Genomic DNA, 13,312 nt, shown 5'->3' with positions numbered 1-13,312 from the left:
AGGGTCACTGGTTGTGGACAATCAGTCAAGGAGAGTGGGCACTGCCATTATTCTTTCCGTTCTTTGTTGTTAGGTTACTTCTATAACCAGTAGACCTACAAAACCTTGGCCATGGTGCCTCAAAACTTTCCAGGGATTTAATTAAATTGTGATTATTTTAATGTGGTAAGAAAATATCAAATCAAATTCAGTTTTTTGATCCCATTCCAAACATTTTCTTCTAATCACACAAAACTTCAGTGTAGTTCCTGATATTACAATAAAGAAAAAAATGATAAGACTTTAAAATATTACTAATCCCTATATTTATGAAATAATGAAACCATTGGTTCTAGCTCTATGTTCCCAGAAGAGTGATCTGGAAGTTACCCTGTTTCCCCGAAAATAAGACATACCCCGAAAGTAAGGCATGTCAGAGGTTTTGCAGAATTTGCTAATATAAGGCACCCCCCGAAAATAAGGCGTAGTCAAGTTTACATACGGTACGGTGGAAAAACATACGGTACCATTCAAAGCTGTTCATAGAGGTACCGTAATAATGTGGCGTCCCCTGCTGGCCCCTTCCATCGCTTTGTACCGTCTAGTACAGCAGACACAATCTGCTGCTGTCTCACCGCCATTACAGTCTCCACTACAGTGCGTAGACTGTAGTTCCCCTGGTGGCCGGAAGCTGCAACACTTTCTTTGGGGGTGTCAGCTTTTCTGCCTGTAAATTTGTCTTATTTGAAAAATATAAGGCACCCCCCGAAAATAAGACGTAGCACAACTTTTGGAGCAGTGTCTTATTTTCGGGAAAACACGGTAATATTTTAATCCTCAAAAAGCATAGTATTAGTCATTAGTAACTACACTGTTGCTATGTGAGATGGGCTGATACAAATATGATAAAGTAAAATAAATATTGTTTGTTCTGAATACAGTGAACCCTCGATCATCGCGAGGGTTCCGTTCCAGGACCCCACGCGATGATCGATTTTTAGCGAAGTAGCGGTGCGGAAGTAAAAACACCATCTGCGCGTGCGCAGATGGTGTTTTTGCTTCCACTGCCGCCCGCCCTTCGCCCGCCCACCCCGTTGCTCGCGCCTGGGGTGCGCGCGCGTTTGGAGACTCCCTAGATCCGCTCCCCAGCTGGGGAGCGGATCTAGGGAGTCCCCAAACGCGCGCGCTTTCCACAGCAACGCGCGCGCTTTCCACAGCAACGCGCGCGCGGTGGGGACTCCCTAGATCCGCTCCCCAGCTGGGGAGCGGATCTAGGGAGTCCCCACCGCGCGCGCGTTGCTGGGGAAAGCGCGCGCGTTGCTGGGGAAAGCGCGCGCGTTTGGGGACTCCCTAGATCTGCTCCCCAGCTGGGGAGCGGATATAGGGAGTCCCCACCGCGCGCGCGTTGCTGGGGAAAGCGCGCGCGTTTGGGGACTCCCTAGATCCGCTCCCCAGCTGGGGAGCGGATCTAGGGAGTCCCCAAACGCGCGCGCGTTGCTGGGGAAAGCGCGCGCATTTGGGGACTCCCTATATCCGCTCCCCAGCTGGGGAGCAGATCTAGGGAGTCCCCAAACGCGCGCGCTTTCCCCAGCTGGGGAGCGGAGCTGGGATGTCCCCAAGCGCGTGCCGCCCGCCCGCCCACGCCGTTGCTCGCGCCGCCGCTGGGGTCTTACGGGGGCAAGAGGGGGAAGACCCAGGGAAGCCTCTGCCCGGCGGGGAAACTCCACCATCTATGCATGCGTGGAAGGGCACGCATGCGCAGATGGTGGAGTTTACTTCCTGGTTGAAAACTCGCGAAATAGCCCTTTCGCGATACTTGAACACGCGAAACTCGAGGGTTCACTGTAATGGAATGCCCTTGTAAACTATTTCCATTGAATTTCCATTGGGAAATGTTTCAGAAATGGACATATAGTGTTTACAGAGTCTGTATAGCACCCTGTATGATTTCAGAATGAGCATATGCACTGTTTGTTCCTCACAAAAGAGCTTTTTTCTTTTTATCAAAAAATGCAGGTGGGAAGATGAAATTACTTCATCTTTTCAAAGTAGTTCTTTCCTTCCTTTTCTTTACTTGCCCGAATTGATAAAAGGGCATTGCTATCTTCATTATTTTTTTCAAAGAATGCATCTTTGGCCCCACCAGTGTTGCATGATTAAGTAATAAATGTTTTCAAAAAATATACGAGGAGTGGAAGTGATGTGCCGGTGTCTGGATGTGCCGGTGTCTGGAGGCTGTTGGGGCCTGGATGGGTGTCAACAGACTCAAACTCAACCCTGATAAGACGGAGTGGCTGTGGGTTTTGCCTCCCAAGGACAATTCCATCTGTCCGTCCATCACCCTGGGGGGGGGGAATTATTGACCCCCTCGGAGAGGGTCCGCAACTTGGATGTCCTGCTCGATCCACAGCTCACATTAGAGAAATATCTTTCAGCTGTGGCGAGGCGGGCGTTTGCTCAGGTTCGCCTGGTGCACCAGTTGCGGCCCTATTTGACTGGGACTCATTGCTCACAGTCACTCATGCCCTCATCACCTCGAGGTTCGACTACTGTAATGCTCTCTACATGGGGCTACCTTTGAAGAGTGTTCGGAAACTTCAGATCGTGCACAAATGCAGCTGCGAGAGCGGTCATGGGCTTTCCTAGGTATGCCCATGTTTCACCATCACTCCGCAGTCTGCATTGGCTGCCGATCAATTTCCGGTCACAATTCAAAGTGTTGGTTATGACCTTTAAAGCCCTTCATGGCACTGGACCAGGATATCTCCGAGACCGCCTTCTGCCGCACGAATCCCAGCGACCGGTTAGGTCCCACAGAGTGGGCCTTCTCCGGGTCCCGTCAACTAAACAATGTCGGTTGGCGGGCCCCAGGGTAAGAGCCTTCTCTGTGGCGGCCCCGACTCTCTGGAACCAACTCCCCCCAGAGATTAGAACTGCCCCTACTCTCCCTGCCTTCCGTAAACTCCTTAAAACCTACCTTTGTCATCAGGCATGGGGGAACTGAAACACCTCCCCCGGGCATGTACAATTTATGCATGGTATGTTTGTGTGTGTGTTTGTTAGAAAAATGGGGTTCTTTTTTAAATATTTTAAAGTTATTTGGATTTGTTATGAAGTGTTGTGTCTTGTTGTGAGCCGCCCCGAGTCTGTGTAGAGGGGCGGCATACAAATCTAAATAATAAATAAATAAATAAATAAATATAGCACCATATATGATTTCAGAATGAGCATATGCACTGTTTGTTCCTCACAAAAGAGCTTTCTTTTCTTTTTATCAAAAAAATGCAGGTGGGAAGATGAAATTGCTTCATCTTTTCAAAGTGGTTCTTTCCTTCCTTTCCTTTACTTGCCCGAATTGATAAAAGGGCATTGCTATCTTCATTATTTTTTTCAAAGAATGCATCTTTGCCCCCACCATTGTTGCATGATTAAGTAATAAATGTTTACAAAAAATATACGAGGAAGAGATAATTCGTACAAACTGTTTTACAGATGGTATATAACTCTGTCCATAATTTCTAAAAATGGATAAATCATAAATCAGTGTTGTGTCACAGAAAAAATAAAACATTTTAACCTATGTAGGAGCCATGTAAAAGTTCAAAAGATACTGGAAATTAACACGCTTCCTTATGAAAAAAAATCTTAAAAACAAATATTGCCTTGAAATCTCTGCATCTTAGCAAATACGTTGCTGTGCATGAAATCTTTATTAAAAACTTTTCTTTAAAAAAAGGCTTTAAAACACTAGTGACTGTGTGTAAAGGCTATAAAAATACAAGCAAAGCAAAAGGAATAGCAAGGCAAATTTGTATAATCAAATATTAATTATCAGTGGGCACTGAACACATACCATCTAATGTATTTTAGCATAAAATCTAAATATGTCCAAGGCACATAAACTTTTAAATCAACATTTATTTGTTTATCTGTTTTTTAATTTCCAGACCTTATTGTAGTCGTTGCCTCCATGATAGTGCTATGTGTTGGTTCAAAAGGTCAGGTTTTTGCAACCTCGGCAATCAGGTAAGTTTTTTAAGTGTAATTTTATACAGGTATTTCTCAACTTGAGATCTCAATAGAACCTGGAATATTCATTCCTTAAGTGGCGTGTTCATCAAATGAGGCATCAATTTGACTGCACCCAATTTTAAGGATCATGTTTTGCCATGTTCATTAAGCTAATCTCCCACAGTCATTAAGCAAGACATTGCATGAACTTGTGACTTTCTGCTAGTTTCTCGATTGACTTTGCTTGTCAGAAGCCAGTTTGGGAAGGTCACAAATAGTGGTTACATTAATGTAGGATGCTACAACTGTCATAAGTGCAAATCACTTGTCAAGTATCTAGATTGTAATTACATGACTTGTGATCTGGGAGACAACAGCACTTTTTTCAGTGCTTTTTTTCATAACTTTGAATGGCGTTAATGGCAGTTAAGTGAGGACTACCTCTATATGTCTGGAACATATATTATTTATTGTGGTTTTTCCCCCACAATCAAACGTCAATTTCAAAACTACTTTAACTTGGTTTTTTTTTTCTTTGAATAAACCCTCCCTCCCCAGAGGCATCCGGTTTCTTCAGATTCTGCGCATGCTTCATGTAGATCGGCAGGGTGGCACATGGAGACTGTTGGGGTCTGTTGTGTTCATACATAGACAGGTATGAATCTGTGAGTATTTATTTCTTTATTGTTGGGAGTCTAGATTCACATTAGTTTTGGAGCACCCAAAAAATCTACATAGATTATAGCCAGGAAGTTATGTTCTAGCTTTGCACATTCTCTGACTTCCCAACATGGATTGCAGAGAAAACTACTTCTGCACTGTGGAGAAGTTTAGAGTCTTCTCCAAGACACACTACGACCAAACGTAAGCCATTTGAATGTTCGTTAAATGAATGGGTGTAAATTGAGGACTACCTGTAAGCGAAATCTGGCCAGAAAATAACTAATCTCATTAAAATAATGTCATTTTAGTTGAATATATATACTGAATTAAAAGATTTATATCCCATAATAGATTTGCTCTACATCTGTGATTGTATTATTACAGAATATCACAGATTTATACATTTTTAAAGTAAATGCAATGCTTTTACACATACAGACAATAACTGCACCTATTCTCTTACATAACCATGATCTGCCTCCATATCTTTAAAATAGTAAACATGGAATTATAATAGTATTAAAAAACAAGCAGAGTCATTGCCTTCTCTTTTTATTATTCTATTATTTTATTATTCATTTGAAAAGAAAAGAGTTACCTGTGGCTTCTTGTTTTGTCTGAACTATGATAAACTGTAACTGCCATATTTAATTCAAGCCTAAATATTAAAATAAGAGCTTCTATTAAAATTTGGGAGCTTGAAATTCAAATATTATTTGACCACAATATTATTTGAATTTCATTGGGTCATATGCAGATAAAATATAAGGAAAGAGCCAAATACATTTACTTAAGATCTTGGAGGATATGTATGTAAATTACATACATACTTATATACATACATACATACATACAAACATACAGCTTTGACTTGGTTTTATAGAAATACAGAACTGAGGTTAAGTTTGTTGAGATCCATCTGTTCTCTATGGGTAAATGAAAGTCTGTTCTGAATTACCCAATTCAATGCATAGGCTGTTAGTTAGCAACCATATTTTATTTTCATTGTACAGGTAGTCTTCAACTTACAACAGCTCATTTAGTAACCATTCAAAATTATGACTGCTTTTCACACTTACGACCACTGCAATACCTCTGTGGTCACATGATCAAATTCAGACACGTGGCAACTAAATCATATTTATGACCGTTGCTTTGTCCTATGATCCCCTTTTTTGACTGTCTGACAAATAAATTCAATGGGGAAGTCCTTTATTTAACAACTGTGTTACTAATTTGACAGCTGTGGCAAGAAAAGTAGCAAACTGGGGAAAAACTCCCTTAACAAATGTCTCACTTAGCAACAGAAATGTTGGGTTCAATTGTGGTCGTAAGTCAAGCACTACCTGTTTAGGAAACACAGCATTTGTATGTGTGTGTGTGTGATTTAGGTTGGTGGTATTTGGAAAAGGAACATTTAAAACGTTTATGCCATTGTAGTTCCAAAACAAGATGGATTAATTGTTCCTGTCACTTGATTTGCCCAAACAAGATATTGGTTTATTTCAATGATTCCCTTTTTGACTGTATTACCGGTAATTGAAATGTGAAAAGACTGATCTAGGTCATGATCTTAGTACGGGACAAAGAATTAAAGTCACACCCTTCATTAAGGTTTCCGGCTGGTTTAGACTAAAAATATAGGACAAAGAACGAGAGTCACACCCTACTTCATTATGGTTTCCAGTTGGATTAACTATGTTTACTCTAGAGTAAATATGACATGTGGTTTGGCCATCAATGCTCTGAACATATTTGAAACTGATAGTTATATTTTCCCAGTCTGGAAGGAATGGAAAATGGAAGATTAGGGGTTTCTTGTCTAATTGTAGATTGTGGCAAAGGGTGGAGGAAAAGGTTTACATGCAGATTCAATAGTCTTATGCATATCTTGGTTCGATGAATTAGAAAAAAAAGTCTCAATGTGGTCAGTCTAGTAGTTTGTAGAAAGTTGGAATATATGCAAACTTTCCCCCCTGAATCTCCCAGTGGATGATAGTTTTATATTACATTATTAAAATAACTTCTAAGTACATATTAGATCATTTTGAAACGCAAAATATTTTGATAAAAGAAATTTTACTTAAAGTTTTCTTTATAAATCATGAAGCAGTTCCTATATTGTTTGTTTGTTTGTATATATATATATATGTTTTCGTTGATTTTCACGGATATATATATATGTGTGTGTGTGTGTGTGTGTGTGTGTGTGTGTGTGTTTTCGTAGATTTGATATATATATATCAAAGCCCTTCCAACTGCCAATGACTAGATCTGATTTACAGAAAGTAATTTCTACTTCTGTCTTATAGAACATACTGTGACCTATGTATTACCCTGAGCAAAAAAAAAAATGCTTTTCAAATCAGAAATGTTGCTTCATTCACATGCACATTTAATCAATTAATACTAATATAATTAAACTGACATGGTATCCTTTAATTGAGTGCCAGGTTTAATTGTTAAATTTATTACAATTCAACATTATAGTTTGCTGAAATCCAAGGTTTGTCCATGCCTATTTCCATGATGCTTTTCACAATTTAATCAGCAAATGCTATTTACTCTGCAGGCTAACCTAGGATCATTTGCTTAGCAAACATTTTGCTTTCAATTTGAGGAATGAATTGAAACCATTAAATAAAATGAGAGTGATAACTTTTAAAAGCATGTAGAATTTGTGATATTTTTTCCATATAATATCAATATAAATTAGTTTAGATTTAGGCTTCCATCAGCACAAATTAGGATTTTTTACACTGAAAGCTTTTAGATTTAGTTGTTAGCTTTCTGGCACTTAAAATTCTCTCTGTTTGAATGCTACCAAATTAATATTACTGGAAAATAATAAGCTCACTGAAGTGTAATCTTCAGCATCAGATATTATTTTTTCAAAATAGCTTCTGAAAACAGCAGAATTACCTATATGATTAATTATTCACGAATTGTTTGTTTTTCTTCTTTTAGGAATTGATAACTACCCTGTATATTGGGTTTCTGGGCTTGATTTTTTCTTCATATTTCGTGTATTTGGCTGAAAAAGATGCTGTGAACGACTCAGGCGATCATGAATTTAGCAGCTATGCTGATGCACTTTGGTGGGGAGTAGTAAGTATATAAAAGTGTCAAATGTGATATAATATATGGCATTTTTAATTAGGAAATATGTCACTATCTAAGTTATTGGAAGAAAAACTACATTGTGTTCCAGGGGTGAAATGCTCCCGATTCGCTCGTGCCTATCAGTTATTATTATTATTATTATTATTTATTAGATTTGTATGCCGCCCCTCTCCGTAGACTCGGGACAGCTCACAGCAATAACAAGAACAATGTAAAAAACAAATCTAATAATTTAAAAAACACTAAAAACCCCATTATTAAAAGCAAACACAAACACAAACATTCCATGTATAAACTGTATAGGCCCGGGGGAGATGTGTCAGTTCCCCCATGCCTGACGGCAGAGATGGGTCTTAAGAACTTTACGAAAGGCAAGGAGGGTGGGGGCAGTTCTAATCTCCGGGGGGAGCTGGTTCCAGAGGGTCGGGGCTGCCACAGAGAAGGCTCTTCTCCTGAGTCCCGCTAAATGACATTGTTTAGTCGATGGGACCCGGAGAAGGCCAACTCTGTGGGACCTAACCGGTCGCTGGGATTCGTGCGGCAGAAGGCGGTCCCGGAGGTATTCTGGTCCAGTTGCTGGAGAGCCAGCTGCGAAGGGAGCGCGAGGGTCTGCCTACCCGCCCGGACACTGCCATTTTGGTTGTTTTATCCTCTGTTCCTGCACAGGATGATTTGCGTATGCGCAGAGGGTAAAGGAACCCAAATGGTGGTGTCCGTGTGGGAGGGCATAGTTTTGCACTTCCTCTGCAACCGGCTCTCCGGTGACCGATAGGCATGAGCGAACAGGGAGCATTTCACCTCTGTTGTGTTCTTATTCTTATAATTTCATGATAATCAGATTCAGGTTTTAAGGCGACAAATAGCTTAGGATAAAAAAGGGCAGATTCCTTAATTCTGTATCTGATGGATTACCCAAACTAGTTTCAATGGAAAGGTTTTGTTTCTACGACTGGAACTTATTGTGTTCTTTGAAATTGGACATTTTAGTTTTCATGTTAACTGTTAACTATAAAAACAGTTGCCCAATCGTAATTAGGTTTAACCAAAGTTGAAGGCTCAGGCAGAACAGTCAAATAGAAAATTACATTGTCAATACCATAACGGTGACACTCGACTAAGGAATGCAGCATCTTATTATTCTGAAAGAAAGGTTTAAAATATAAACCTTATCGGAAGCTAAATAAGAAAAGCATAATCTTAATTTGTTAATGAAATTTAAGAAAACCTGTCAAGGTGAGGTTTCTAAGAGCTGTTTAAATTTTATTTTCATGCATTCTGTAAGACTGATGGACTAAGGCTTTGCTTAAGAGATAAAGCTGAAATGCCCATATGTTCCTTATTTGCTATATTTTGAACAACTCCCTATTCTTTCCCAGAGTTTGAGAATATCCTCCTCCTATATTAATTCATGGGCTCCTTAAAAACACAATGGCAGAATCCATTATGTAGTCTCCAAACTTCGTTTACATTTTCTTGCCCATAAAAGTTGTAGTCTGTGCAGAAACCTCCATTGACCATGACTCACATTTAAGCCAAATTCCAAAATTGTTACAAAAACCAGTCAAGAGTCTTCCGGTATACAAAAGGCAGTCAGATATACTGTGTGGGCCATAAATCATTTTACAATGAGATATTGTTAAAAAGTTTTACATACGTCAAAGAAGGTTTCAGGCTATCTCAAAAAGGCCCAACAATTGCAAGAGTTTTTAACTTATTACAATTGTTAATTGGATAAAATATTTTTTAATCCCCGTGCAATTTGCATTATTAACCTGTCTTTTCTGTGTACTACCCACCTCCTCCCAATTAACATTGTATATCAAGTCATTTTATTTATTTATTTTATTTATTAATTCAATTTCTAGTCTGCCCTTCTCCAAGGACTCAGGGCAGTTTACAACATAAATAATAGATAAATAATACATAAAAATACACCTTAAAAATAAATTTTTTTAGACTAAATTAAAAATTAACCCCAATAAAACATTTTAAAATGTTTCCAACCCAACTCATCCAAACATTCAGACCATCCATTCAATCTCCGCTCATACCAAGACTGGAGCACTTCTGGAAGACAGGGAGAGTGGGAGCAGTGCGAATCTTTGTGTCAGTCCGAAAGCCATCATGTGAAGTTAGAGGCTTTGGCCTGCCACAGTAACACAGCATAAGGGAATTGGGAGGGGTAGAAGAAAAGTTATAGCCACAACAAATTCCTTCACTCAGTGTTCAAGGTCATCTTTTGTTCTGTGTAAAACTGTACGAAAGAGGAAATAGATGAATCCCTGCACCTGACTGGTCCATGTGATTGCACTAGTGGGTGTGGGGATGTGAAATGAACCTTAACCTGGGTGGATAACTGGAGAGGAATTAGTACCGGAATGATTTGAAACGTAACCAACATGGCTCTGCTAATAAATTTTGCTTGAGAAGTGGAGTGGATTCTGATTTATTTCTCAGATGCTATTTGGGGCATTGACACTCTGGGGGAGTTCCTTCCACATGGCTGGTCCCCCCCACAGAGAAAGCTCTTCCCCTAGGGCCCGCCAGCCGAAATTGTTTGGCTGATGGGACCTGGAGAAGGACAATTCTGTGATCCCTAACTGTTCACTGGGATATATGAAGCAAGAGACAGGGCCATAGGTAATCTTGTCCTAAGCCATGTAGGGATTTATAGGTCAAATTCTACACCTTAAATTGTGTTTGGAGACTAATCGTCAGCCAATGCAACTCGCAGAGGGTTGATGACACATGGGCATATCTAGACAAGCCCATGACTGCTCCCTTGGCTGCATTTTGGACGATCTGCAATCTCCAAACACTCTTGAAAGGTAGCCCCATTTATTTATTTTATTTATTTATTTTATTTGATTTTTATGCTGCCCTTCTCCTTAGACTCAGGGCGGCTTACAACATGTTAGCAATAGCACTTTTTAACAGAGCCAGCATATTGCCCCCACAATCCGGGTCCTCATTTTACCCACCTCGGAAGGATGGAAGGCTGAGTCAACCTTGAGCCGGTGATGAGATTTGAACTGCTGACCTTCAGATCTACAGTCAGCTTCAGTGGCCTGCAGTACAGCACTCTACCTGCTGTGCCATGTAGAGAGTATTGCAGTAGTCAAACCTCGAGGTGATAAGGGCTTTGTACAGCTCAGGAAAGCTTATGCCTTTTAATAAGATGTGTTAGCTGGAAAGGTTGCTACCAGACTGCCTCTGATTTTGGTGAATTGGTTAATATTTAATAAACTGCATCTCTAGTTATCCCAGCTTAAGATGATACCTGAATAGAAGTGATCATCTATCAACAAGAGCATAAGATATTAATTAAACAACATAATTCTTTTGCTTACAAATCACTCCTCTCTCTTGTCAGGCTTTGTTTGGGCTGTCATTGTTCTCTGTGATTTGTGTTCTTGTAACTTTCAACTCTAACCAGCTTTTTGCAAGGCAGTGATATCATCAAAGTTTCAGCATTGCCAGATGCTTGGCCGTAAGCTTGCTGGGAGAGCAAAAACAGTGTTCTGTACATAATAGTGCTGTAAAACTATCCAGCTGATCAAACAAAGCTATTCAAACATTGCCTCCTCTTTTAGTATGTTACAATTCCAGTTCTGAAATAGCATAGACATGTGTAAAGAGAATAAATAACTTCTTACATATAAACCTCTTTTGTTTTGTAAAGAAAACTTGATTGCAGATATACTGTATATTGGACCTACTTGACAGATAATAGATATCGTGTTTCCCTGAAAATAAGACCCTGTCTTATATTTTTTTTAACTCTGAAATAAGCACTTGGTCTTATTGCCATGTTTGCCCTTATTGTCATGCACCTAAAAGCCTGATATTATCAGGGGGTGTTTTATTTTGGGGGGAACAAGGTAGCTTTCTATTGCAATGGTTCCATTTGTTGGAAGTTTTTAATTTGAAAACAAAATGGCTTATTTTTTTTCTGTTTTAAAAGAATCCATCCCTCAAATACTTTAATAAAACTTTTTCTCAGAAATGGTCAAACTGGTAGGTAACTGGCTAGTGTTAGAAATAAAAGACTGAACCAGAGAGAGCTTTCATTTGATATAAGAATAATCATCAACCATATAACTTTTATTGCAGTCACTGACCAGAATTCTGTGTGTAGTCAAATAATTAAATAATAGTTTTTATTTTGAATAAAATAAGGCACCATAAAATTATATCTAAGTCGTCGAGGCAATCACAGTAACAATTGTACCAAGATTTAATTATGTTCAAGGAAATGATATTGGACTGGTCTGTTAAACTAATTCTATATAAAATAGTTCAGAACTCAAATTCTGGATTCTTTGCCCAGAATTCGAGTTATAAAGCAGGCCCTTCATCTTTATGGAGTAAGCAGTATAAAACAATGTGAAGTATGGATATGATAAATTCTTCTCTGCAAGATATTATTTTAACTTGTGATTATTGGTTGTTTAGTATTTGCTCTTGAGAACAGCTTTGGGAAAACATTAAAATGTTGGTGCTTTTTGAAATTTAGAGACAGTTACTTGATTTTGACTGGCCTTAAAGAGGGGGGAACACTTTCTGGGTAGAACAGGTCAATCCAGTTTGGCTTCCAACTTTCTAGCATGTTACCTAAGTGCAGTTAACACCCGTAATCAGAATGACCTCTGGAAAGTCCGTAGTGTTGCAATTTTTGAAGGAATGCTCTTTTCCATGTTAAACTCTAATTGTCTACAATAAACCAAGTTGACAGACATTCTGAAATATTTAGGAACTTTAACCCTTGGGTAGCAGTACAAGTAGTGTGCCCATCTTTAAACCTCTTTCCCTTCCTTGCACCACATTAGTCACACATTTGAAATATAGTCCTTAAAAATTTGGACTGGATCTTTTCCAGAGGATGGTCTCTACTGAATATCAAACAGAAGCTGTATGCATGCTGTAGCCAAATAAGGTTTTAATGCTTTTGGTCTATGGCTATGCTCTACCATTCTGGGGAAGTAGAAAATAGTATAACTACCATTATGCTATTTTTGGTATAAAGTGATGAAACACTATGCCCAAATACAGCAGTGGGCTACTAGCTGGAACACTAAATTATGCTTGCCGCCGCGGCTCATAAATGCTTGCGGGGCCAGTGCGATTTTGCTTCTGCACCTGTGGAGGTAGCAAAATCGTGCATGGAGCTGCAGGTGCACGGAAGCAAAAAAACCTCACCAAAACACAGGCGCACCTGCAGTTCCATGCGTGATTTTGCTACCTCCATAGATGCAGAAGCAAAATTGCGCTGGCCCCACAAGCATTCACGAGCCGCAGCGGTGAGTGCAATTTAATGTTCCGGCTAGTAGCCCACTGCTGTCCAAATATTTAAAGAACTATATTTTTGTCTGTCTCTATACCTGACAGACCTGGTCTCTACATCACTTTGCAGAAAGTAAACTTTTGTTTTTATTACAGTTGATCTCAAGTTCTTCCTCAGAATAGTAAGTGTCTAGAGCAGTGTTTCCGAACCTTGGCAACTTGAAGATATCTGGACTTCAACTCCCAGAATTCC

At 39.6% G+C, this 13,312-nt stretch overlaps 1 protein-coding gene across 3 annotated transcripts in view; it reads left to right on the top strand.

Annotated features, from left to right (window-relative positions):
* Positions 1 to 13,312, top strand: part of KCNQ1 (potassium voltage-gated channel subfamily Q member 1) — a 459,783-nt gene that overhangs the window by 118,905 nt on the left and 327,566 nt on the right. For all 3 annotated transcript variants that reach the window (XM_070764765.1, XM_070764772.1, XM_070764756.1), the window contains exons 4-6: positions 3,927 to 4,005; positions 4,549 to 4,645; positions 7,621 to 7,761. In XM_070764765.1, coding sequence (XP_070620866.1) covers positions 3,927 to 4,005; positions 4,549 to 4,645; positions 7,621 to 7,761 — 317 coding nt within the window. The remainder of the gene's footprint in view (positions 1 to 3,926; positions 4,006 to 4,548; positions 4,646 to 7,620; positions 7,762 to 13,312) is intronic.

Source organism: Erythrolamprus reginae, chromosome 1 (genome assembly GCF_031021105.1).
Source record: "Erythrolamprus reginae isolate rEryReg1 chromosome 1, rEryReg1.hap1, whole genome shotgun sequence".
In the NCBI taxonomy this organism is placed as follows: Eukaryota; Metazoa; Chordata; class Lepidosauria; order Squamata; family Dipsadidae; genus Erythrolamprus; species Erythrolamprus reginae.
The sequence above is the reverse complement of the archived record's forward strand: the minus strand, read 5'-3'. Positions and strand labels throughout refer to the sequence as shown.